Consider the following 25,567-nt stretch of genomic DNA (forward strand, 5'->3'; position numbering starts at 1 on the left):
GAATGGGGAGTAAATTCAGCGTAAGTTAGAAGAATTTTTGCTGTTGACTCTAGCAGGAGTTTAGAAATACCATCAGCATTATTGATTATTGAAAACCTGCCTGAGTTTTAGCACCAAAATGCAATAAAACAAAATTTTATTTATAAATTTCATTCCAGGTGGAAACACAAAAATGTGAGCTACTACTGAAGTTGCAGCCACAAGTACTATGTGAAAAGTGTCAAAATAAAACCTTAAACATCAGTAAATACAATTAAAACAGACACAGTCATGGAAAAAAATATTATACCATATCTAGCCATTTTCCATGGTTTTCGTGATAATGATTTTGGTTATTATCCAAAAAAACATGAAAAATGGCTAGATATGAGGTCTTAAACTCTTCTGAGCTATTTTTGTTATCATTATATTTGTCCAAACAAATATACCTTTAGTTGTACCAGGCATTAAAATTAACAAGAAATTGAAGAGAACAATGGTGGTCTAATTAAGATCAGAAGAATTCAGACCTGAATAAAAACATTAAAAGTAAAAATTAAATGCAATCAAATAATTAAGACTAATATCTGACCAATAAAAATAAGATCTGAATTAAAACCAGTAAAGTAAAAAATAAAATTGAAAACTGCATTTTATATTTATTACTACTAAATAAACAGTTTAGTAGTTAATGCAAAATCCGGATAAAAAGATTCTGCTTGATTTATATATTCAGAAAGTGTCAGAGATCCTTGTTATGTCTTTTCTCATTGTGTCTGCTGGTTTCCTGTTTACAGGGTAAAGTGGAGATGACTCTGGAGATTGTACCTGAAGCTGATGCGGATGAGAAACCTGCAGGAAAAGGCAGAGACGAACCCAACATGAACCCAAAACTGGACCCTCCCAAGTAAGAACCCACCCTTTGAAATATTCCCTATTTAACATTCTGCATGCTGAATCTAGATAAACACATCTCGACCTATTTTCTTGCCTGTACAAGTACACTTTGTTATTCAAAACACTCTTAAAACACTTTGAATTTCCCGTTATCATCAGACGCCCAGAAACGTCCTTCTTCTGGTTCACCAACCCATGCAAGACCATGAAGTTCATTGTGTGGAGAAGGTTCAGGTGCCTCTTCATCGGACTCATCATCCTCACCATAGTGGTTCTCTTCATCGCCATCCTCTTGTACTCTTTACCGGTAAGGATCTGAGAGTACTGGACATACAGTACCGTTCAAAAATTCTGAGGCAGGTGTGGAAAAAATGCTGTAAAAATAAGAATGCACTCAAAAATAGAAGTGTTAGTTCAGAAGAAAATTAGGTAACGCTTTATATTAAGGTCCTTGTAATAACCATTCATTAACAAGTAATAAGGCCCTTGTAAGTCCTTACAAGATGCTTATTAACATTATTGTGTTTATAAGCTTATATAAGTGTTAATAATGGCATTACAAACACCCATGACCCACCCATTATGTCTTTGCCATGCCTTTATTAATCTTATTTTGTTTGCTTATTGATATTAAAATATACTTTATTGCTCATCTGTTATAAGTTAACTATGCTTTTTGCAACTACCGGATCTAAAGCGAGAACAATGCCTTATTACTTGTTAATTAATGGTTATTAAGGACCTTATTATAAAGCATTACCGAAAAATCTAAATCAAATCAATATTTGGTGTGACCACCCTTCGCCTTCAAACCAGCATCAATTTTGCAAGGCATTTTTTCCACACCTGCCTAAGAATGTTTTGCGTGGTACTTTATATTTTGACATCATTTTGTTGATGTGGTGGTATGACTTGTTTCTCTTTTGTCTCTTCCAGAACTACATCTCAATGAAGATAGTGAAACCACTGCAATAAGCCGACAATGGAGGAGCAGCATTTAAAAATGTCCACAGGACCACAATAACTGCCAGACCATCTCAATATCTTTTTATGCCTTTAGTATTTCATAAATGGGAAGGGGTGCTTGCACAGTTGCACATCATGATATTTTACCGTGAACACTTTGTCCTCTAAACTGTGACAGACTTGAGAGCAATACATTTGTGATTTATTTCCGAACCACTGCTTTTATCACTGACTGAGGGATGAGAAACTAGAGCCCCCTGCACACTTTAATGCAATCAACTCTTATCATTTACATTTGTGGTGCCAGCCAAAAGATTAAAATATTTTAGGGATTTTTGAAGCTGTCTTTATTGGTTATGTTCTATTGGATTGCACATTATTGTTAAGGTGTTTCTAATATTTTGGCACACTGTATGTAAATAAGGTGGATCACAACAGTTAATAATAAATAAAAAAATAAAAGTTTCACCAAAGTATTCTTAGTAACAGAACAGTTGTTTGATTGCATTACAGTGTACAAAGGTTTCTATTTTTCTGGTCACTCTGTGTATCCTGCCAAAAACAACTTGAGACTTTGTGTCTGTCTTTTGTATATTAAATTTTCACAAATCTTTTAAATTAAATAAGTTACAATATTACTCAGCCAGTGCTTGTGTCCATTACCGGGTGGGAAAATGTGTGTTTAATGTGTCAAACTTCATTGAACAGCAGGATCATAAGAAGGTGATGTTCTTCAATGTAAATACAAAGAAAAATTCTTGACAGTAAGTTGCCCTTTAGCCTGTACGTGTAAATATAAAACAGCATGTTACTTAATAAAATCCGACCAGAAAATAAGGTTTAACAGATGGTTTAAATTAATAAAAACTGTACATGACATTAACATTCAGATATGTTGTACTGATCCCAGTTATATACATGAAACAGAAATGATTCACCTTTATGTGCTTTTAACACATTTAGTGTCTATAATGTAGTATTACAACTATCAGCGATCCTTACTGGCTTCTAAATGTCAAGTTCATAAAAAAATAATTTGTACGTAAGCATCGCTGGGTTTATTCTTCCTCTGAGGTGTGATGTTTGCAGTACTGCTGCAGGAAAGTCTCCACCTCTCCTCTGCGTGCCAGGCTGCTGGCTTTTCCTTGGAAACGTCCGTTTTTTCCTGCCCCCTTCCCCTGGAGCATCTCTAACACCCTGGAGAGCAGAGATGGAACAAGCTGCATTAACAGCAGTGCTGCAATGTAATTAGATTTACTCAAATTCTGGACTTGAGTACAATTTTGAGGTTACGTTTTCTTTACTTTAGTATTTCCACATATGTAACTTTATACTTCTACTGTTCTACATTTTTTTTAACACTTTATTTGTGATTTTTCAATTATCATACAGAACAATCATATTCTCTGTTTTACAAATAATCACCAAAAAAACAATCCTGAAAACAGAGACAGATCAAGCTCAAAATCAACGTGACAAACTCGTAAAAGACAAGAGGAGAAAAACAAAACAAAACAACAAGTGCACCTAATACTTCATGTTACAGGATTGTTCAAGGGCAGGTGTAATTATTCAGAATTCCAGTTCCAGGCCAGGTAAATTGTTCACATAAGTTATTAGAGCGTCCCAGGTTTTGTGGAATATGTTAGTGGAACCGTTGAGGGTACATCTGATCTTTTTTTTTTTTGTTCTGCTTAACGTCCCTTATCCAGTGGTGATGTGATGGAGGAGTGGCAGCCTTCCACTTGAATAAAATTAAGCGCCTAGCTAATAAGTTACTGTTCTACATTTTGAGGCATTTATTGTACTTTTTACTCCACTACATTTAGCTGCCAGCTTAAGTTAGTTTTTAGCTCATTATTTAACATAAAAAACAAATAGAATAAGATGCATTTTTATAAATTTAGCCACATAAGTGTATTAAGTAGTTAAAACGAGCCCTATCTTGAGGGCAGTAAAATGCTTAAATTAATGCATCAATATTTGTATATTTATATAAAACAATCTGAGTGGGTCCATTCTGCATAACCAGTACTTTTTATTTTTATACTTAAAAGTACATTTTGATGCTGCTGATACTTTTGAACTTTTACTTAAGTTTGAAATTCCGTATTTTTACATGTAGTGGAGTAATTTTGCAATGTGACGTTGGAACTTTTAGTAAAAATACTTTTTCCAAATCATCTCCAAACTATATAATGCCATACAATTATCTAAACAAGAGAAGACAGAACACATAAAAAAGAAATGGGAAAAGGAAGTAAGGGTAGTGATCACACAAGAGAGCTGGGAGAAAATATGCCGGCTACAATGGTTCTCAACCGGGTCAAACACATGGCGGGAGTTCTGCTGGAAAAATATCAAAGATTTTTTTTATCACACCCATTCAGAAACGGTACCAAGGCGGCGGAGACGCTTGTTGGAGACTTTGTGGGTCTAATGGAGCCAACCACTTCTATATTTTTTGGGACTGCCAAGCAATAAGACCTTACTGGGAAGAGATCCACAAACATATTGAAAATATATTTAATGTAAATATTCCATTTAAATGTGAAACTGTGTACTTGGGCAATATATTGTGTGAAACATGGAACATCAAAAACAAAAAACTGCTGGCTTTACTATTGGCAGCCAGTAAAAAAGCTGTCACGAGGAAATGGTTCAAAGTAGAACCTCCCACCATTAATGAGTGGATTGAAGTTGTCTTTGAGATTTTTGTTATGAAGATATCGTTTTCCCTCCAAGTTGAAAAAGAAAAATTTTACAAGATCTGGACCAAATGGACTGAGTATGTAAAACCAATCAGATCTGATTTCATTTGAATATATTTGTGCTTTTTTTTAATTTTATTTTTATGTGATGTTTTGATTGTCTCAAATGGTGCGCTCCCCGGTTCTGTTTTTTTCTTACCTTTTTTATCCCCAACTGAAAATTAATGGTCTGTAAAAGAAACCCCAGAAGAGCAGTTTGGACAAATCACTTAAACTTTCTACACCCATCCTTTCCTTTCCTATGTCCTTGAGTGACTACGGCTGTAATTGATGTATGTGATGGAAATTTGCCTTTCTAAATAAAAAGAGAATTTAAAAAAAAAAAAAAAAAAAAAACTTTTTCCACCAATAATAAACAGTTTATTTTTTAAACTGTGGATAGAGTAATATAGGGTGCTGTCTCTTACCGTGGTCCCAGTTCAGCCACTCGTTCACTGGGTCCAGCCAGTAGAAACAAACCAGGTCCTTTCTCCTCCCCGACAGTCAGAAACACTAGTGTTTTCTAAAAGAGACAACACGGCTTAAAGGGATAGCTTGGATTTATTGAAGTATGGCTGTATCCATAGTGTCCATGTATTACCTACCTCAGTATCTATTTCATTGGCAATGATATTCATGAACTCATTGTCACCCTCTTTCCTGTCGAAAGAGAAAGAGACAACTTTTCTGAAATACTCTTTTTAAGGTCTCACTGGTGATGTCCAAGTTATTGCTGTAGGTTTTTCGAGGTGTTTAATGATAGGACAATGTATAATTCTGCACCTATTAACGTGTCCAAGAGTCTCTTACTTGTGCAAGCTGAAGAAGTTGCCTCTCTGGGGGTCGTTCTTAAAGTTCTGGGTGATGAGGACGGCCATGTCTCGAAGCAGGCTCAGGTTAGTCTGCCCAAGACATTTTTATGATGATGAAGGAGTCTGTGTGCAGTGTGTTATGTTGCAGCAAATATATGATATGGAACTTGAAATGGAAAGATGAATTCACTGATGAATCTTTCTTACTTTCTGTAGTAGTTTAACAGATTTCTGCAACTTGTCAACGGCCTCGACGTGCTCATCAGGTCCAGTCCTGTTGAACAAAAAGGATTATATTTTAAACTTTGTGAATAAGTTTAACTCACATTGTTGTTTTCTGATGAGTCTGACTTACTTGAGGAGAGACACCAATGATCGCTCTGTGCTGTAGCTTTTCTCAGCGTACTTCAATACCCTGTTTCCTGCCAGGAAGATCAGGTTGGTTTTGTTTTTCTTTCCTTTCTCAGTTCCCAGTAGCTTTATTGCCTAAATTCAGATACAGAGAATAGTTACAAATATGACATGAATGAGTAAGATGAGGCAAAATTAAGCGAGTGTGTGTGTTCTTCATGCATGTATGGGAGTTTTAACCTGTAAGTGGCTGAGGTTAGACACATGGGTTCCACAGCACATGTTGGCATCGACGCCCTCGATATCGATGATCCGAATGGGTCCTGCATGGTCTTCTGGCAGCCCTCGGCTCCTCACCTGGTTCACAAACACACAACTCAATGTTTTAATAGATGCAGTACATTCAGCAGAAAATAGATGCTGAAACAATATCTAAAACTTGAATTAATCACACAGTAAAATGCACCTTTTCCACAGCAGGATCGTCTATAGAGAGGAGCTGAACATTGACAGGGACGTGGACTCTGATCTTTTCGTTTACAGCTTCCTCCAGGGCCTGCAGCTGCACCGGCTTCACACAGGGAGTGTCCAGCTCAATGGTGCTTCTCTGTCGCCCCAGTTCCCTGGAAAAAACAACAGAGATTAAAGGTAATCCAACATGATTTTATGGTTACAAGGAAATTAATCTGTGCAGACTTTATGTACCATGATGTAGTCTTGTATCCAAACATTGCATCTGCCAAAGCTGTAACCAAGTGTTGACCTATGAAACAGAGAAAAAAAAATCATAGTTCAGAACAAAATATGACACAAGAGTCCCAGTCCTGATTTTTTTTTTTTTTTTTTTTTAACTGTTAGTCACCTGAGTGTTGCTGCATGTGATCAAACCTCCTCTCCCAGTCCACCTTCAGCTGCACCTCCTGACCCACCTCCAGAGGTGAGCCCACAAAGTGTACAGCTTCAGCCCCCTGCCTGGTCACTCTTAAGACTGGGACATCTCCAATCAGCCCATGGTCATCTGGCTGATGGAGGACAACACAAACAATCAGCCAGAACGTGCAGATCAGCATGCATATTATATAATCATTAATGCAACATGGCTTTTAGTGGCTTTGTATTACGTCTAATACAAAAACTTATCAAATGAGCAACGTAAAGTATTATGATTTTGAAGCTTACTTGGCCACCTCCTTCAGGAAACAAGATGGTGTCTTGGAGCTTGACATTGAATCCCTTTAGAGTTTCTTTCTTTCCATTCACTTCATGTTTGAGTTCAGCTGGGCTGCAGGATACCACAGAGGTAACGAACTAAAGGGAAAACATGAGAAAAATACTAAAGGAGGACTTAGTGAGGCTGGCATGCAGGAACTGATGTAACTGGTGTAGGACTTGGTTTTTAAGCAAAACAAAAAAACGTAAAAGCAACCATGTCCAAATAAACCGCGAGAGGTACTGTCCAAATAATGTGAGTATGCTCTTTTAATTTGAAAATCCTTCATTTTCACAAGGTGTTTTGGTTGACATTTATGTGAGTGAGTGGCTACTAGCCTGGTAATAAGCATTAGGCAACTGTGCTGTCACATCATTATATAACTAAACTAATACCAAGTGAGCAGTAGCCGAAAATAAAGTTAAGAGTAGTTAGTTACAGTGGATAACGAGCCCGTGCTCCCACTGGGGTTAGCAATAATGCTAATCACTAGCAGAGAATGAATGTAAAATTAAGTTCAGCGCTAATAAGTTGACTTGAAATAGTTTCATACCTCTTTCATATAGCAGTCGCGTTGACACTGAAAAGCCATTGTGGGGTGTTCAAAACTACCTGAAACACGATTTCATGTAATGAGTGTGAGTCAAACTGACTCGAGTACGGCTGTCAGCTAGTACGGCTAGCAAGTTAGGCCAAACTTCATTCATACGACTTTTGCTTCGCCTTGCCTTTCTATTTTATTTTTTATGATTTTATTTTTAACGTGATATAATAACATAATGAAAATGTCATAGATAGATAACTTAAACCTGTTTTATTTAATTATTTATTTTACATTGTCACACAAAATACAAAACGAGACAGAAAATGGATGGACTTTAAATCAACAAGGGTTTAGATGCTTTTATAGCACAATCCCACACAAACATTAAACAATAAAGTTACCACTGAATTGGAAAATTAAGAAAATGTAGTTTTACGAGTGAAACATTGAACAAACAGACCTGGCCAACAAATAACATTGATTGCATAGAAGAAATGCTGAAATAGGAGCATTTAAAATATTTGAATGGAATGGAATAAAACAAAGCATAAAAAGTATTGCTGATAATAACAAATCTTTTTCTTTTTTGCACTAGTCATTTTCTTCCTTTCTTTTTCTAAGTTGTCTATAGTGCTGTATCAAGTTCAGTCTAATGGAAAGAATGAAAGAAGCCCTCTTTATTTTTCTGTTACTGCCATCTTCTGGAGTTACTAAAACAAACCCCATAACTGACAATAAAACTTTCCCCATGCACCATATCATAATGACTTTCAAGCCATGGTTGACACACTCAATTTTATTAAAATTGACAATGAAATGTCATCATACAGTGGATAATAATATGCCAATAAATAATCCCATAGAAAATATCACATATAACAACAGCATTTTGGACAATAACATATCAAATTATCTGCAAATACTACAATAAACATAGCGTTGTCTGCAGTATCATAAGCAATAAAGTTACAGTGGCTCCGGCACAGGAGAGAGGGCACTGTGAGCCTCAGTCAGACTGTAAGAGAAGAAAGAAGAAAGGTGTCATTGTCAACATTTAAATGACTGAATGGATATAATTCAGTAATCCATATTATATTTTTAAAATACCAGAACTCTCTGCACTTACATCACTAAGATCACCCATATCTGGCCTTTGTCCTTTGTTACTGGAAGCCATATCTTTGATCATCTGAAGAGGGAAAGAATTTTTAGACAGACACACCTAAATCCAGTCCTCAGGGAAAGATACACACGCAGTTTCTTATACTGTGCTGGAAACATTGCATTTACTCACATCCACGTATCTATCGTACTCTTCCTTTCCGTCCTCTTCTTCATGCTCCCAGTCCCTCCAGTTATCAAAGTCTACAGCAATCCAGCTGGGCTGCAATGAGAAGGAGAAACATACTTTTAAATGTTATATTCTGAAGAAAAGTCGAGAGGGGATGCAGCAGCACCCTGCTTCGTTTAAATAAAGTGTCATATAAACTTGCAAATGTCAAGTTAAGACCATTAAATATTATAAAATAATCACTATTTCTATAGAATCCAAACTTTTTTCATTAGATTCATGTGAAAACTTAAAACATTTCTGAGCTCATGAGTGTTTAGACCTTAATGTAGGATGCCATTTTTGTAGAAAACATTGTGACGGATCAATTTAAACACACACAGACAAACACACACTCACTTTAGCTTCATCCTTCTGGAGTCGAGGCCATGAAAAATCAGGCTTCCACTTCCTTATCAAGAGATTGATGCTGCGGTCATAGACTTTTTCTCTGGAGTCCTTTTAAGGTGTCAAAAAAGATGGAAATAGACTTACTGTATGACTCAATATACAAGATATAATACTGATTATATTCCACTGCCTAAAAATTGGATGCTTACATTTTTTTGAATCCTATCGTAGAAGTACAGCTCATTGTAAAACACATCGTCTGTGTCATTTTTGCAGCTGGTGTAAAGACATGAGGACAGTGTTTTCAAAGGGAATAATGAAAAGATTTTCAATAAACCCCTGTTGCACTAAGTATGCTACAGACAAAGATTTCTGTGACAGAGAAACAAAATGCTTCAAGTGATTAATCTCACCATAAAATCATTTTATTATCCTGGATATCCACCTGGACTTCTTTAGGTTTATGCACCATAAAGTTAATGGTGACATATTTCTTCCTGTCAAACCACTTTGCGACTGCTGGCTGGCTGTTAAGACACAGAGATGTATATAAATATATATAATGACTAGTAACAAAGCACATATTGGACATTTTAGTACACAAAGAGAGGCTGACAGCACTTACCTCTCTTCTGGTCGGACAATTTTGGGCTTGTTCATTGTAATTCTTTCGCAGTATTAGAACAGAAACTACTTTACCAGAAAGTAAAAAGCATGTGGCTGGTTAGTTTGGGCTGTGTGCTCTACCTCAGTGGCCAGGCCCTGAAGACTATATATAGACCAGTTGGTATCAGCTGCTGGGAGACTTGCCCCTTCCCCTGCCCTTTATAGTCTGACAGTGGAACTCTCGGGAAAACAGATGCATTTTCTCCAAAGTTACAGCCACCCCCCAGACTGGGTGCTGACAGGGTGAAGGTGGGGGCAGGGAGAAACAAAACAGAGAAGTATGACAACAAATCGGGCATCTTTAAATGTAGAAGCTGCATTTGGAACCATATATGTTCGTTTGTTTTTTGTCATTGTAAAAGCATTAAAAGTCCCATATTGTAAAAAGTGAGATTTCCTTTTTTTGATTCTGGTAGGCTATAAGCACTGTCAAAGTATATCAAATCCACAGACTAATGCGAACATCATAACTTTATTGAAACTTTATTAAAGCAACATGGTGCAATACAAGACAATACACCAACAGAACGCCATCAGGGGGTTTCAACAATACAGAGGCAAGCTTTCATACAAAAACATTGTAAAGTGAACATAAATTCTAAGTTTTTATAGCTTTCATGTTGGTAGATTTCTTAATAGACTTAATATATTGTTTGGTTTCATTTTCAAAGACAAGAAAGAGAGGTTTTTGATTAACCTAACGACATTTATGGATATGCCATTTGGCTAACTGTATCATGAGATTGATGATATAGTATTGTTTTTATTTATTTATTTATTTTTTAAACATTTGTTTATTGATTTTTCAGTGACATAACAAAATCAAGAGATGACATTACAAGAGTCAAAACAGTGTCAAGTGTAACAAGTAAAATAATAATAATAATAATAATAATAATAATAATAATAATAACAATGATAAAAATAATACATAAAATAAATATAAAATAAAATAAAATAAATAATTAAATAAATAAAAATGGAAGCGAACAACAAATACACACAGAACAAAACAAAAACACAAATAGGTCACCCACTGCTAAATAAAAGTCTAATAATATGTTCACTTAAGCAGAGATAAATAAAAAACATTCCCAGCATGCTACAAAATCACACAAGAAAAACTCACAACTAGTAGACAATCAGGGTGGTTACTCAGGAATAGCCGTAAAAATCAATCCCTCAACATGTGCAAAAAACGGACCCCAAGTTTTATCAAACTTTGCAAGAGAGCCATGTATGGAGCACCTAACCTTCTCCGATTTCACAAACTGAAGGGTGTCCCGTATTGTTTTTATTTTGCAAAAGGAAAGTCAGTAGTCTACTAGTGTGATTCATAGTGTGTGTGCAGTGCGGCGCAGCGGCGCCCCCTGCCGGTGCGGCGGCTCACTCTCCATTGATTCCTCACCGGAAATGCAATTCTCTTCTCTGTCCGTGCGAGGAATGTGGCGCGAGAGACCCAGGCGACGCTGTGTACATATAAACTTCTGCCTGAAAAAAAATCAATAAATAGTTTTATTTCGTCTTTTTCATCTAACGCTTGGGGGTGTAAGTAACTGTGACTACAAACCAACAGGAAGTAGCGCTCATCAAGGTGAACATGCCTCGTAGACGACAGGTAAGAACAAATGTAGGGTAGCGTTAGCTCAACTAGCTCCGGATGCTCCACCAGAGTCCATTCAATAACTCGCCAGGTTAGCATGCCAAAACACTGAGGCAGCTAGCCATACGTTCAGTCCATCAAGCAAAACAATAACTGATTTTCATCTGTATTACGTGTCATAGTTCGTTTTTGTCAACATTTTCAGTTAACCATTAAGTAAAATAAGCAAACCTTGGTGAGCGGTAATGAGCAGTTGAACCAAATCTAACACTTTACCTCGGTTATTAATGAATTAAAACGGTGCTTTGTAATTTATATACATGCCGAACTGGCCATTAAACCACTAATATTAGTATTATGTCAATATTGTGTAAATATGAGCGGAAAGGAAAGCACCAATAATCAGTACATATTAAAATGCGAGATTTGTCAATCCAGTTTGGTGCTACAGATTTAGCCGTATGAGGAACCAACCGAGGCAGCTTAGCTTACATGAGACGCGAGCTAACAATAATATTAGGCTGCTGGAGTGCTGAGCAGGCTTGATACGTTGCCGTTTAGACACGGCTATTGCTAGCAGCTGTTACATTATTTGAATAACTATAATTGCTTTTTGAAAATTACCAAGATCTATGCGATAGAATATAACAGTTAGCCTCAATCGTTAGCCACAGCTGTTTAATATACTGCAAGCCCAGCTAGCAGCGAGTCTGTGGCCTTTTCTCTCAAATACTGATTACAGAGTAGGCCACTGTCCCCGATTTTGGGATGCTGCTTTTAAGAATCCAAAGCCAATAGTTATTAGCTAGCTAATTTCATTGATTGTGCTCTGTAGGACAGAACGGTTACATCACTGACACTTGCTATGGTACAGCAGCTACATTTTCATACCATGAGTATCATAGAGTGTATAGAATGCCTCTTATTTAAGTTTTTCCCTTGTTAGAGACACATGGTCGGGAGTGGTTCAGATGGAACTGAAGACTCGGACTCCTCCGCTGAAAGAGAACAGACCAACAGCTCTGAAAGTGATGGGAACATGCCCAAGAGACAGCGCCTCACCAGAGCCTCTACTCGCCTTAGCCAAAGTTCTCAGGGTTGGCCAACATCCATCCTAAATACAGTCTAAAGTTTTTACAGTGTACCTCATCTTAGCTGTTTAATCTATATTGTGTTTCGACTCCTTTTGCTGTAGATACTCCGGACTTGAAACGAGCTGCAGACCATGATGAATCGCCACCGTTGACGCCTACAGGAAATGCCCCCTCTTCTGAATCTGAGCTTGACATCTCCAGCCCCAATGCCTCCCATGATGAGAGTCAGGCCAAAGATCAAGCCAATAGAGACTCGGATAAGGACCTCTCCCACCGACCCAAGCGCCGCCGCTGTCACGAGACCTACAACTTCAACATGAAATGCCCTACGCCTGGATGCAATTCACTCGGTAAATCCCTGCAAAAATTTGTATGCACAGGTTCATCATTGATATTCTTCTGAATTTGATTTGAATTCATTGACATCTTATACTATTATAGTGCCATTGTATTAGTATATATTGCCTCCTTTTTATATTTGCCCAGGTCACCTCACAGGAAAACATGAACGTCATTTTGCTGTATCGGGCTGCCCTCTTTACCACAATCTATCTGCAGATGAATGCAAAGTGAGTATCTTTAAACAAAAACATACCATTTAAGAACAGCTTCTCACCCTCAATCAGAGCTACAGCAGGTGCCCTTTGCCTGTACATTTATTATGCTGTCTAAAAACATTAAAAGGTACAGATCTGTGAGTTTACTTCACAGCAAAACAATGGCTTTGATATGGACTGCTAATGCGGTTGCAAAAGCTGTTTAAAAAGAAAAAGCAAATCGCAAATCTGTCTGATTTGGGACTGAGTGCATGTTACGCTTCATTACAGGTGAAAGCCATCAGCCGTGAGAAACAAGAGGAAGATGTTAAGGGTCAGGAAGAAAACAACTCACGGCATGCAACCCGTCACCAGGTACTCTCTTTCTGCAGCAATTGGCATCACATTAACCCATTGAAGCCTGGAAAGCGGATACATCGTTTTGTAGTATTTGTATAAGCTCTCAAATACCTTTTTGAATTTCATTTCTATCTGCTACAGAGGCTGAAAAATCTATTATTTAGTAGAAGACTTGACACTTTTTTTCCCAGAATTTTCCAGAATTTCCAGAAAATTAGAGGCTTATTTTAAAATCGCCCAGCGATTTTTCAGGCCTCAATGGGTTAATAAGGTTTACTTTCTAAGGAAGCATATGCACATTTGATAGTGTGCAGGAGGTCCATTACATAATTGCTTACTGCTTTGTTCAGTAGGCTGAAAATATATATCAGGTTTCAATGTTGTTGTGCAGGTTTGATTACTGTTAAAGGTCATGTACTTCTATCTTGATTTTCAGACACCAACATCAAAACAGAGCAAATACAAAGAGCAGGTGGCTGAGATGAGGAAGGGGCGCAACTCTGGCCTTCAGAAGGATCAGAAAGAGAAACACATGGTACATCAGTGGAAATCCAACCTGCAGTTGCTCACTTGCAGCTGCGCACTTTGACTCTGTCGCTAATACAACTGTCACTCCACTGGTATATTAGCATTTTGGATCTGATCTCTCTTCCTCTGTTTGTCTGGTCCACAGGAGCACCGGCAGGCACACAGCAACACCAGAGAGCCTCTCCTGGAGAACATCACCAGTGAATATGACCTGGAGCTCTTCAGAAAAGCCCAGGCGCGTGCATCTGAAGATCTGGTAATGGACCAACAATCAGCGTTATTTTTTTTTTCTACCAAAATGACCATATCACACAGGTTGATGCTAAGAGCAGCAGTAACACTGTGTACTTCCCTCCTGCAGGAGAAGCTGCGAATCCAGGGTCAGATCACCGAGGGCAGTAACATGATAAAGACCATCCTGTTTGGCCGCTACGAGCTTGACACCTGGTACCACTCGCCCTATCCTGAGGAGTATGCACGCCTGGGTCGCCTCTACGTCTGCGAATTCTGCCTCAAGTACATGAAGAGCCAGACCATTCTCAGGCGGCACATGGTAAGATAGGATATAAACACAGTTCTGTCAAAAGAATATTTTTTTTTGTCTAATAGCTGACCAACTCATGGATACTTTAAACCAATTTAAGTCATTTAGAACAGATGCAATGTTTGCGTGTATATACCTTTAAGACCAGGAGAGATGGGTGATATAGTTATTGCACTACTGACAGTTTGTCAATAGCTGTCACCCTTTTCTTTATGTGCTACACAGTGTAATACATTATTTCATTATTTTTTTGTATATTAATGTTTTTTTAATTTTTTATATTTATGCTTTTAGCATTCCAAGGCAATGGTTTACAATTAATGCTAAGAATTTAAGCTTTCTGATTGTTTTTATTTCGTATTTTTATGTGCTACAAAGGCTGAGAAATTTGTTAATTTTTCCTATTTTTTTTATGTTGAGTATATACTTTTTTAATTCTTAATGAATTTTAGGACAAAGGCTGTTTTATTTTATAAGCTTTTACATTTTTTTTTTCATTTCAGGTCTACCTGCTACAAAGCCAGAGAAACTATCAAAATGATTTAGGAAATGTTGACATTCTGTGCAGTTTTTCAGAAAGTTTAAAAACATGCTTAGGTTTTAGACACAATATTTGGTCCCCAGTAATTTGTAATTGATCAGCTTCTTTTAATTAAAATAATTTATTCCCTTGACCTCCTTGAGGAAATATTGCTGATGTGTGTTTTATTTTGTGTCTTTACAGGCCAAGTGCGTGTGGAAACATCCTCCAGGAGACGAGGTGTACAGAAAGGGGGGAATATCTGTTTTTGAAGTCGACGGCAAGAAGAATAAGGTAGGGAGATTCGGACGTTACACATACACTACCGGTCAAAAGTTTTAGAACACCCCAATTTTCCATTTTTTTTAATTCAAGCAGTTCAAGTCAAATGAACAGCTTAAAAGGGTACAAAGGTAAGTAGTGAACTGCCAGAGGTAAATAAAAAAAGGTAAGCTGGACCAAAACTGGAAAATAATGTACATTTCAGAATTATACTAGTAGGCCTTTTTTCAGGAAACAAGAAGTGGGTTAACAACTTAACTCTATGGAGTCTTGGGCTATTTTATCCATTTTTTAATTCTTTTCATGTCTTTGTAAGTCATTTTGTGTCTTTTTGTGTCTTTTTTTAGTCATTTTGTGTCTTTTTTTAGTCCTTTAGTCCAACATAAAATGTGATTTTGAATCCTTTTTTTAACTTTCAAAACACTATCATGCTCAGTAATGAATTTTAAATGTTGCAAATATGCATTAATTTCAGAGTACACTGAGACATTAAACTGCATCATTTTCAATTAAATTCTGGAAAAGTTGGTGTGTTCTAAAACTTTTGACCAGTAGTGTACATATATTAATCAAGCATCACAGATTGTGACATCTTACTAATTAGTTCCACCTTCTCCCCAGATCTACTGCCAGAACCTGTGTTTACTCGCCAAGCTCTTCTTGGACCACAAAACGTTGTACTATGATGTCGAACCCTTTCTCTTCTATGTCATGACTGAGGCCGACAACACCGGCTGCCATTTAGTGGGATACTTTTCCAAGGTGAATGGAAAGACTAGTTGAAATATATGCTGTGTATAATAATTATATATTTTAATTATATTTTATATGCAGAAGTAACTGGAATGTTTTTTCTTTTATTCCTACCAGGAGAAGAATTCCTTCCTCAACTATAATGTATCCTGTATCCTGACAATGCCACAGTACATGAGGCAGGGCTTTGGCAAGATGCTCATTGACTTCAGTATGTATATATTCACTTGTTGTTTTTTATTTTATTTTATTGTGTCAAAGGATTAAAGTGAATGTTTACTGTCCTAACAGCAGGGATACTTAGTCTAAAAGTGTTATTTCCAGACTGTAAAATACCAGATGTGATAAAATATGTGAAGAATATAATCTTCAGTTAATAATAATATATATCCAGGGCTTTTGCACTATGCTGTATGAGTCTGCTCAGTTGCGTATGACATAATCTCCACCCTCTGTATCTCTACTTCTAAAAGCTAGCATTAGCTAAAACATGTTATGCAGTTTATGTGTATATTTTTATGAGCCTCTGTAAGATTTGTTACCTCAGATTTATTCTTGATTAAATTATTTGATGTATTTTTGGTATTTTGGGATAAAATCAGCAATATTTCACCACTGTGCCTCACTTTAACAAAGTTGCTCTGATGACCTTATATGACCTTTTTTTAAAGTAAAACAACAACAACAACAACAACAAACTTGTTTTTTTCTATACTAAATGCTATTTTCCCCCACAGTCTGTGTAGCCAGACCCTTACGGACAAAAGTGTATAAAAATGGAAATGGCATGTATTAACCCCATGGGGTAAACATGCATCATTTTATCAGTAATAGCCGTGGGATCAAAAATTGTGGTTTTAATTGGGGTTTTTTGTCCTTAAGAATCTGACTGCACAGTGTATTGTGAGGCACATGGGTTAGATATTCTCACGGTCTATTTACAAACCCTAATAAAATTTAAAAAAACATTTTATTTGTAAAGAGCGTTCTTTTTAACTGCTCCTGTTGACGGCCCTGTGTGCTTTGTTTAGGCTACCTGCTGTCCAAAGTGGAGGAGAAGGTCGGCTCACCTGAGAGGCCTCTGTCTGACCTGGGCCTCATCAGTTACCGTAGCTACTGGAAGGAAGTGTTACTCAGATACATGTACAATTTCCAAGGCAAGGAGATCTCCATCAAAGGTGAGTGAGGACACTGAATTAAAGCAGGTGGCCCTGTTGCTTTTCCTCTGCCACAGTTAAGATAAAATACAAAAGGTGTTTGTCACATGCTATCTCAAAATGGGACTAGGTTGCAAATTATTTATTTAAGATTGTGTTGAACAAAGTACACACATGCATATACAAAACATTTACTGTTGTAATATTTGTTGATGCACAGAGATCAGTCAGGAAACAGCTGTCAATCCGGTGGACATTGTGAGCACTCTGCAGTCGCTCCAGATGCTCAAGTACTGGAAGGGAAAACACTTGGTGTTGAAGCGACAGGTAATGAGCCTTTTTTTGTTCTTATGATATCTAATGTTGTTTTGTATATTGTAATAAGTATTGGACCTATTAGGATCTGAGGACAGAGGGTGTCATACCATGTACAGTCTGTAAAGCCCTTTGAGGCAAATCTGTGATTTGTGATTTTGGGCTATATAACTAAAATTGACTTTGCTTGACTTGACTTAAATTCTGAGATATTTTTGATAATTGACCCTTCGCTGAGTCCCGCGGTCAGACGCAGCCTGGCCAGTATTAGGATGGCATCAGCGAGCTACAGCCAGGCACATGTTACTTTTTAAAAAAAAATGTTTTTAAATATTTTTTATTGCATTTTCCAACATAGACAAAAACAACAAACAACACACTGTGGCCACAGAAAACAAATATCCAATTACTTATTACATAATACAGACAATACAATGAAAATGCTCTGTCCCATTACAATTGACAGTGATGTAGCAAATACACATCTGGAAAAAAAGAAGTGAAGAGTCGTTAAAAATAAAAAATAAAAAAAGTTTTTTTCCAAAAATCTCAATTTCAATTTTGAGAGAAAGCTATTTTTTTGATAATTAAAAATAATAATAAGTAAATTAATGTCCTTCCTTATAACCCAAAAACATCAGTTAGCCAGTTTCCCTCATTGCCATCTATCATCCCTTTTAATACAATAGTTGTGAGTCGCTTACCAGCATATTTAAAGAAGGGTGCCACATGCTGCTTTTTTAATGATTGTGAATAAAATGTTCCCTACAGAGCTGGACCTTTTTGTTAAAGAGCAAAATCCTTTTGTTGAACAAGAAACGGCAGCCATATTGCCATTCCCAAATCCACCAGACAGAAATTTTACCTTTTCATAAAACACACTTAGTTCAAAGTTGACAGTAACAAAATAAAAGTCACAAGTGATTCGGTGACTGTGTGGGCTCTGTGCTAGCTCCGACAGCTTGACATACACTACTGGTCAAAAGTTTTAGAACACACCAACTTTTCCAGAATTTAATTGAAAATTATGCAGTTTAATGTCTCAGTGTACTCTGAAATTAATGCACATTTGCAACATTTAAAATTCTTTATTGAGCATGATAGTGTTTTGAAAGTAAAAAAAAGATTCAAAATCACATTTTATGTTGGACTAAAGGACTAAAAAAAGACACAAAATGACCAAAAAAAGACACAAAAAGACAAAAAAAAGACACAAAATGACTAAAAAAAGACACAAAATGGCTTACAAAGACATGAAAAGAATTCAAAAATGGACAAAATAGCCCAAGACTCCATAGAGTTAAGTTGTTAACCCATTTCTTGTTCCCTGAAAAAGGCCTACTTGTATAATTCTGAAATGTACATTATTTTTCAGTTTTGGTTAAGCTTACCTTTTTTTATTTACCTCTGGCAGTTCACCACTTACCTTTGTACCCTTTCAAGCTGTTCATTTGACTTGAACTGCTTGAATTTCAATAAAAAACTGGAAAAATTGGAGTGTTCTAAAACTTTTGACCGGTAGTGTACATGCAGCAGCTGATGACAAAGGAGCAATTATCTCCATGCGTCTTTTTCTTTTACTGTATATGACAGGACAGTCTGTCTTTATTCTCCCTCCCAGGACCTGATTGACGAGTGGAAAGCGAAGGAGATCAAACGAGGCAATAGCAACAAAACCATCGACCCGAGCTCGCTAAAGTGGACCCCTCCCAAAGGGACATAAGCACTAAGATCCTCAGGCTACTGAATAAACTCACCTCCAGCCTCACCAGCCACAAGTAGCCTCGACCTACCAACTGTCAATAAAGACCAGTGTTCATTCTTTTCTCTCATCATTTTTACCCTGCTTTATTTCTATCACTCGACTTTTCTATTTTACTTTCATTTAGATTTTAAACACCATACGTTCCAAGTTAATTGATTCTCGACTTGTCAGACAGTTAAGAGTCTGTTTGTCCTCTTTGTTTTAAAAACCGCCTACGTCTACTAAGCTTTGAATGTTAAAATGATAAATGGTCCAGTGTGCTGGATAACATGAATGTTTTGCTTTGCTCATGCAAAAAAAAATACATTTTGCAGCATTTACAGGCTGTTATTTTTTATTTCATTCAAGAAATGTGCATTTTAAAGATGGTAGTTGTTTTTGTTTGGGATACATACAATAATTGTTAGCATGACTTGAAACTGAGTGTATTTTGAGGAGTATGATGTACGGTAACGTCTTCTTTGGTTGGTGTAAAATTGTATAGATCATAATAATGTAATACTTCTTTCTTTTTAGCTCCATCAATAGAGGATATGGACCCATTCCTCTGACGAACCTGCCAAATAATGGAAAAATAAATTATCGATATTTTTAATTTGTTGAGAATATAAAAAAAATATGACAATACCACTGTAAGAATGCACATAGAAATAAAACAACCTCAGGTTTTTATACTGATACAATCATACCTTGCTTGTGTGGTTTCTCGGAAACATCGATCTCAGTGGTTGTTACAGACGGAATTACTCTGGTTAAAGAATCTGTAATAAACGGAAAACATTTGAACTCAACATTTCAATGGGACTGTCTTTGCCTTGTACTTTTAAGCATAGCTGTTAAATGTGTATTAGCAATTTGATATTTTCAGTATCAATAAAGGTGCTTTGATATTTTTACATTTTGTTTGTTGGTGTTTGTGCTTACCACCGCTAGATATGCTTCTGCCCATCAGACCCACAAACATCTCTCCTTTGTTTCCTAGAAATGTGAAAAAAGATAATCACATTAACCAAGCTGCAGTTTCAGGGGTATTATAAGGATATCGCTATAAAAACTAACATATTTTTGTTTCTTTATTAAGGTATCAAATGTCAGTGATTGGGCCACCACAGTGTGAAAGGGACATTCTTGTTTGGAGGTTAAAAACTGCCCATATAATTAATAAGCATTTGAATAAATAAATAAAATAATAAAGAAAGAAATGCAGACAAAAAAACGTGAAATTATCAAATAAATGTGCAGGTTATTTGAAAATTAAAAAAAATATGCACAAACATTTTTTTTAATTTTTTTTCTCCAAATAATTCAATATGGAAAGAAATTAATACAAAATGAGTACACTGTCAACTAAATCAATTTTATTTTGATTATTTTTAAATTAACCTGCACATTTATTTGATAATGATATTGTTTAAACATTTCTTTCTTCACTAATTAATAAGTTCATAAATTCATTGATTTATTATCAATCATTAAGTGCAGTTTAGATCACTTAAGTCCTCCATACACATCAAGCTACTTACGTCTATTTACTTTAAAAGGTTTCTTTATACCTGTGAGGGATAAAACAAAAAAAATGATCAATGTATTTATAGCCATAGCCACAGACTTGTACAGTAAAATGAGCTCTAAGAAGATTGATGACATGATGATTTGAAACCTGAACGTTTCCCCATGAGTCCATAGAAGCGGAGGGCTTTAGACCTTTTCATCAGACTGGCCACCGGATGGATCAGATCTGCCTCCAGTGACTCACCCTGCCAATAACATCCACAACTTAATTTCTTCTTGTTGTAAAATCACAAAAAGAAGTAACTGACATTACGTCAAATCACAGAGCATTTAATTCCTCAAGCAGAACTTTCTGCAATTAAAACAAATATGTCCTCTGTTGTTTACTCTCTAATTTCTGATAAGAACATTAAATCACTGATGCTCACCTGCCAGTCTTTAAATAACCCTCTCTCCTCTTCCACACTAGAAGATAGAGCCTGATAGGTTTGCACCAAAGCACAAAAAGTCACAACGACAAGCTGGATCTTCCAGTTATCCATTTCTTGATCAGGAGGAAATGCCTCGGTTCAGAATCTCTTCAATCAAAGAAGGTTTATTCAGCTAAAAATACATAAAAAATAATATTGGGTGTCTCTGACTCTGTGAGTGTTATTCTGTTTGCCCCAACTGTATCCAGGGTGCATTTATACCTCTACACGCCATGCAGCTAGAACCCTCCCCTCTAAACATGATTATGCAATGGATTTGGAAACTTCCACACTAATTATATTAAAACATGAGACTACGCCTCATATATGTAGTATTTTGCAGCAATTACCCAAAAAATATCTGAAGAATCAAAAATTATTATTTATTTGAATTTACTGTATTTCTTTAGTTGTTTGGAGGTAAGATTGTTTCAAAGATTTACAAGCAGTGTTGCATTCTAAGAAAACCCAACATGTAAATATTAAAAGCGCAAATATTTACATTTGAGATGGTCACCTTTCATTTCCATTTTTATTAGACGTCCGGGTTGCAATTGGTCTAAAAATATCCGTGTGATGTGCACATTCTTCTTTGATATCACAGAGGAGGAGGGCAGGACATGCAGGCGCGTCGGGTCTCTGCAAACACAACCATCTGCTTTGAAGGGAGTGCTTTATTGGTTAGCCAAATGACTTGGCAGCATGTTCTGGATTTATGAAGCACGACAACACAGATGTGACCTTTGACCTTACATATATATTTATTCATAAAGACTAAAATTTATTTATTTATTCTATTTTTATTTTTTTATTTTTTTATTTTTTTCCGTGTATGTATATATATATTTTGAGTTTCTTATTTTGCACCAATGGGAGTTGCACTCCAATTTCGCTGTGTATATATACAATATACAAATGCTATTCTATTCTATTCTATTCTATTCTATTCTGTTCTATTATTCATAAAGACTAAAATGCTGAAGGTTGTATGTTAAACTGATGGTCAGAAAGCAAGCAGATAATGGGGGGGAAAAAGCTATTTATGAAAGCCTGAAAATAGACAGTTGACATTTCAAGTGAATTGGAATATGTAGGAAATAACCTGAAATATATGCCAATATTATTAACTTTCTGATCATGTGATGGGTTAGCCTTCCTGTGATGATGACACTGTCATGAAACCTTTTCATGATCTTTACTAACTTAGCCATTTAAATGCTCTAATCCAACGAAAGGTGAGCTCTTTTTCCAACACTCTGGCTATAGAAATGTATGGAGAGGCAATTACTTGACAATCTGTGTGCTGTAAGGACACCCACTTGAAACAAAGCTGACACACACATCAAATGCTTTGATCCATGCACAGGTGCTTCTAAAAGCAAGAAAAGACCGGGACAATTAGGCCTGAAAGGCAATTACAGCTGAACAGCCCCCTTGTGTGCACACAGTGTAACCCACAGCTAACGTGGAGTGCTGAATCAAAAGAAATCAGAAGCACAACATTTGCATATGAAATAATTTAGTCACAAAGAGCTCCTGTAATGACAGGACATTGTGTTTCCATGAGGCGCCGGGTAGCGGTTCTGTAGGACGTTTCAGGTTTTGCTCTGCTTACTGCGGATGCTGAGTCTGACACGTTTCCCCTTCAAATATGAGACTCCTCCTGTGGTTTTTTTGTGATTTTTAAATTGCAAATGATATTTCAAGTGATGCATAAAAAGTTTAAAGGTACTATGTGAATGTATTAATCACTTTGTTACGGCAATGCATGTATCGATCACTTAAATCTGAGTCCATGTTGAAGAGATCATCTGTGCTTCATTTGTATTGAGAGAGACTCCTCAATCAGGACAACATCATGCGTCACTATAACGTTTTGTTATTGGATTCTATTGAGGAAATGAAATAAACACGCTCATATCCCCTGCTGCCATACAATTCTTCATTTAGACAATAATAGACTGTCCTCTTATGATTTTTAGATGTTGACTCAGATAGCAACAGTAACCACATCAAATCAAGGTTTTAGAGGCGTAGTCAAGAGATTTAAGTTCAGTTTATGCATCATGAGGAGCCTTCTGCTAAATTTTATTTTATTTTCTTTTGGGCATTTTTATGCCTTCATTGAAAAGCTGATAATAGAGAGACAACAGGAAGTGAAGGGACAGTGACATTGGGTTGACACAGAGCAAAGGTTTCAATTTGTCAACAATTTTGGTATCTGATTAATATTATCTGTCTTAACTAGTACAATACAAACATTGTTAATGGATTTACAGACTGTTAATTGGTCACATCTATTGGCTTGACTAAGTTACTATTGTCTCTGTTATTGCCACTGAACTACAGGGGTGGATGTAAGAAATCACTGTAACAAAGTTGTTTTTGTGTTCTTCTTTGAGCATAAAAAAAGTAAAAGTAAAAGTAAGAGTGAAAACGTTGCATGAAAAAATCATGACAACCTGTGTGACAATGAATCAAAAGAAAGGAGATTAATGAGCAGCTGCAGTAGAGAAGAAGCTGCTTATTGAAACACGTTTAAAAATCAACTAATAAATTATGATATTATAATATTACAACTTAAGCAACCAAGCAATATTTTTCTAACAATTTCTTTACTTTTTATATTTTAAGTGCATATTTTTTTACTTAGGCCTAAGTAAAAAGTTAGAGTACTTCTTACAACGCTAATTATCGTATCACGGGATAGTTTATAAAAAGGTTGCATCTACCTTAATTGATTTCTGCGTCACCGCCAGGTGCATTCTGGGTGCGGCTAAATGCTAAATGCTAAATGCTAGCATGCCCTTAGTGGACCCCCAGTATAGCCCAAAATGTTTGAAAACTTTGAGAAGCGCAGTGGGACAGAGATGCTGAGTGGACTGGTTGTATAATGCGCTGATAACGAACAGCAGAGAGGACTCTGCGGTGCTCAAGACTCACAGACGTTCAGACAGGTGAGTACAACCCGAGTGTCAACAGCCGCATAGCGATTTGTTTGTGCTTTACGCGGTGTGATGTTATAAAAACGGTAACATTACAGTCAAGGCCGGATTAACCATATGGTAAAGGGCCCAGGGCAGAGTGTGCACAAGCAAAATATCTGGTTCTCTCTCGCTTATATGTTAAACTGTCCATCGGAGCCGTTGCTCCAAAATGAATTTTGAGGTGATTTCAGGGTGATTTCTGTTTAAAATGAGCTGAGGACCAAAATGTTACTTGATTCTAGATTCTTGATTTTTGTTTGTGTCTTGTCTTCCTCTGTGATGGCTCTATCAATTCAATACATTTGTGTTACTGGGAATAGGTGTTGTTAAATAGATATTGGATGCTTTGAAAGTGAAACTTTTTTTTTTTTTTTTGTGAAAATTGAGGACACTTCCTTCCCTCTCTTTTTCTTTTTGTACGTTGTCCTTGAGTGCCAAGAAAGGCGCCTTCCAAGTAAAATGTATTATTATTATTATTATTATTATTATTATTATCTATGTAGTGGGTCAATTTTGCCAGATTATACTGATGCTGATGTGTTTTGTTTTCATAACATCATATGTGAGTGAATGGCCTTGACAAGAGGACATAGTGGTGCATTTGTAGTTCTATGAGTGTTTGCACATCTGTACATGAAAATGCACTTGACGACAGTTAGTTATTGATGTTTTGAGTAGACTAACTGTATATTACTGTAATTTATTCTATATTTTGCCAGATTATGGTGATTCTGGGGCCGTGATGATGGGGCCCTTGAATATTGTTGCCCAGGGTACAGCAAAGTGTTAATCTGGCCCTGATTACAATCACTCCATTGCTTTAATAAATGTGTTTTTGGCTATAGTCGATGTGGAGTTTATATTGTTTAGACATGCCATGTGCATGTCTAAACAATTTAAACTTCTGCTGTTGATGGTTGAAGTGTCGGGCTAATTTAGTTAGCACAATAAGGCTTGAGCGCACCGGATGTCACATAACTTGTTTTGTATTTTTGTATTTTGGCAGGAAACATGAATAAAATAAAAGGAGTTCACTGCGAACTTTAATTCAAATAGCATTTGCATTGAGCAATGCTTTATTGCAAAGCTTGTTGAGTTAAATACTACTAATGTGTATAGTGCCCCGGGACCTGCAGTATGCAGACTATTAACTGGTCAACTGTCCCCCATCCTCCTCTGCAGAATCTTTAAAAGCGTAGAGAGGAATAAATGGACTTAGTCTGGATTTTTAAATAATATTCAGCCTTGTCCTCACTAGAAGGATGAGCATTGCTTCAGTCAATGT

The 25,567-nt window shown here is 36.5% G+C and overlaps 4 protein-coding genes across 12 annotated transcripts in view; 2 read left to right on the forward strand and 2 right to left on the reverse strand.

Moving 5' to 3' along the window:
• Positions 1-2,321, forward strand: part of myof (myoferlin) — a 40,685-nt gene extending 38,364 nt beyond the window's left edge. For 5 of the 6 annotated variants that reach the window (XM_059324334.1, XM_059324336.1, XM_059324337.1 and 2 more), the window contains 3 exons: positions 777-886; positions 1,036-1,183; positions 1,813-2,321. In XM_059324334.1, the coding sequence (XP_059180317.1) occupies positions 777-886; positions 1,036-1,183; positions 1,813-1,851 (297 nt within the window). In that variant the 3' untranslated portion in view covers positions 1,852-2,321. Of the gene's footprint in view, positions 1-776; positions 891-1,035; positions 1,184-1,812 lie in introns of those variants that run through there. The other variant, XM_059324339.1, reaches the window with a different exon arrangement.
• A 301-nt stretch (positions 2,322-2,622) lies between these two features.
• Positions 2,623-9,862, reverse strand: LOC131959213 (alanyl-tRNA editing protein Aarsd1-like). 2 transcript variants are annotated; one of them, XM_059324341.1, is made up of 16 exons: positions 9,604-9,862; positions 9,400-9,466; positions 9,200-9,298; positions 8,804-8,893; positions 8,636-8,698; positions 6,935-7,063; positions 6,618-6,777; positions 6,461-6,518; positions 6,222-6,378; positions 5,996-6,112; positions 5,760-5,890; positions 5,612-5,678; positions 5,403-5,494; positions 5,198-5,252; positions 5,021-5,115; positions 2,623-3,039 (listed from the first exon to the last, which is right to left on the reverse strand). In XM_059324341.1, exons 1-16 carry the CDS (start codon positions 9,780-9,782, stop codon positions 2,901-2,903), a joined length of 1,698 nt encoding a protein of 565 aa, XP_059180324.1. In that variant the 5' UTR covers positions 9,783-9,862; the 3' UTR covers positions 2,623-2,900. The 2 variants fall into 2 exon arrangements, with proteins under 2 accessions (XP_059180324.1, XP_059180323.1); XM_059324340.1 differs by lacking the exons at positions 8,636-8,698; positions 8,804-8,893; positions 9,200-9,298; positions 9,400-9,466; positions 9,604-9,862 and adding an exon at positions 7,519-7,581.
• A 1,426-nt stretch (positions 9,863-11,288) lies between these two features.
• On the forward strand, positions 11,289-20,209 carry kat7b (K(lysine) acetyltransferase 7b). Of its 3 annotated transcripts, none has more exons than XM_059325266.1 (14): positions 11,297-11,474; positions 12,406-12,556; positions 12,655-12,903; positions 13,040-13,122; positions 13,381-13,464; positions 13,886-13,984; positions 14,123-14,233; positions 14,339-14,530; positions 15,246-15,335; positions 15,945-16,085; positions 16,194-16,287; positions 17,108-17,254; positions 17,454-17,560; positions 19,170-20,209. In XM_059325266.1, exons 1-14 carry the CDS (start codon positions 11,457-11,459, stop codon positions 19,269-19,271), a joined length of 1,668 nt encoding a protein of 555 aa, XP_059181249.1. In that variant the 5' UTR covers positions 11,297-11,456; the 3' UTR covers positions 19,272-20,209. The 3 variants fall into 3 exon arrangements, with proteins under 3 accessions (XP_059181248.1, XP_059181249.1, XP_059181250.1); XM_059325267.1 differs by lacking the exon at positions 11,297-11,474 and adding an exon at positions 11,903-12,327; XM_059325265.1 differs by having other exon boundaries at positions 11,289-11,474; positions 14,123-14,530.
• Positions 19,835-21,447, reverse strand: si:ch211-131k2.2 (uncharacterized). The gene is made up of 5 exons (XM_059325149.1): positions 21,254-21,447; positions 20,974-21,070; positions 20,837-20,866; positions 20,238-20,291; positions 19,835-19,869 (listed from the first exon to the last, which is right to left on the reverse strand). Exons 1-5 carry the CDS (start codon positions 21,365-21,367, stop codon positions 19,835-19,837), a joined length of 330 nt encoding a protein of 109 aa, XP_059181132.1. The 5' UTR covers positions 21,368-21,447.
• Positions 21,448-25,567: the final 4,120 nt, after the last annotated feature.

This window comes from Centropristis striata, chromosome 21, assembly GCF_030273125.1.
Source record: "Centropristis striata isolate RG_2023a ecotype Rhode Island chromosome 21, C.striata_1.0, whole genome shotgun sequence".
Classification (NCBI taxonomy): domain Eukaryota; kingdom Metazoa; phylum Chordata; class Actinopteri; order Perciformes; family Serranidae; genus Centropristis; species Centropristis striata.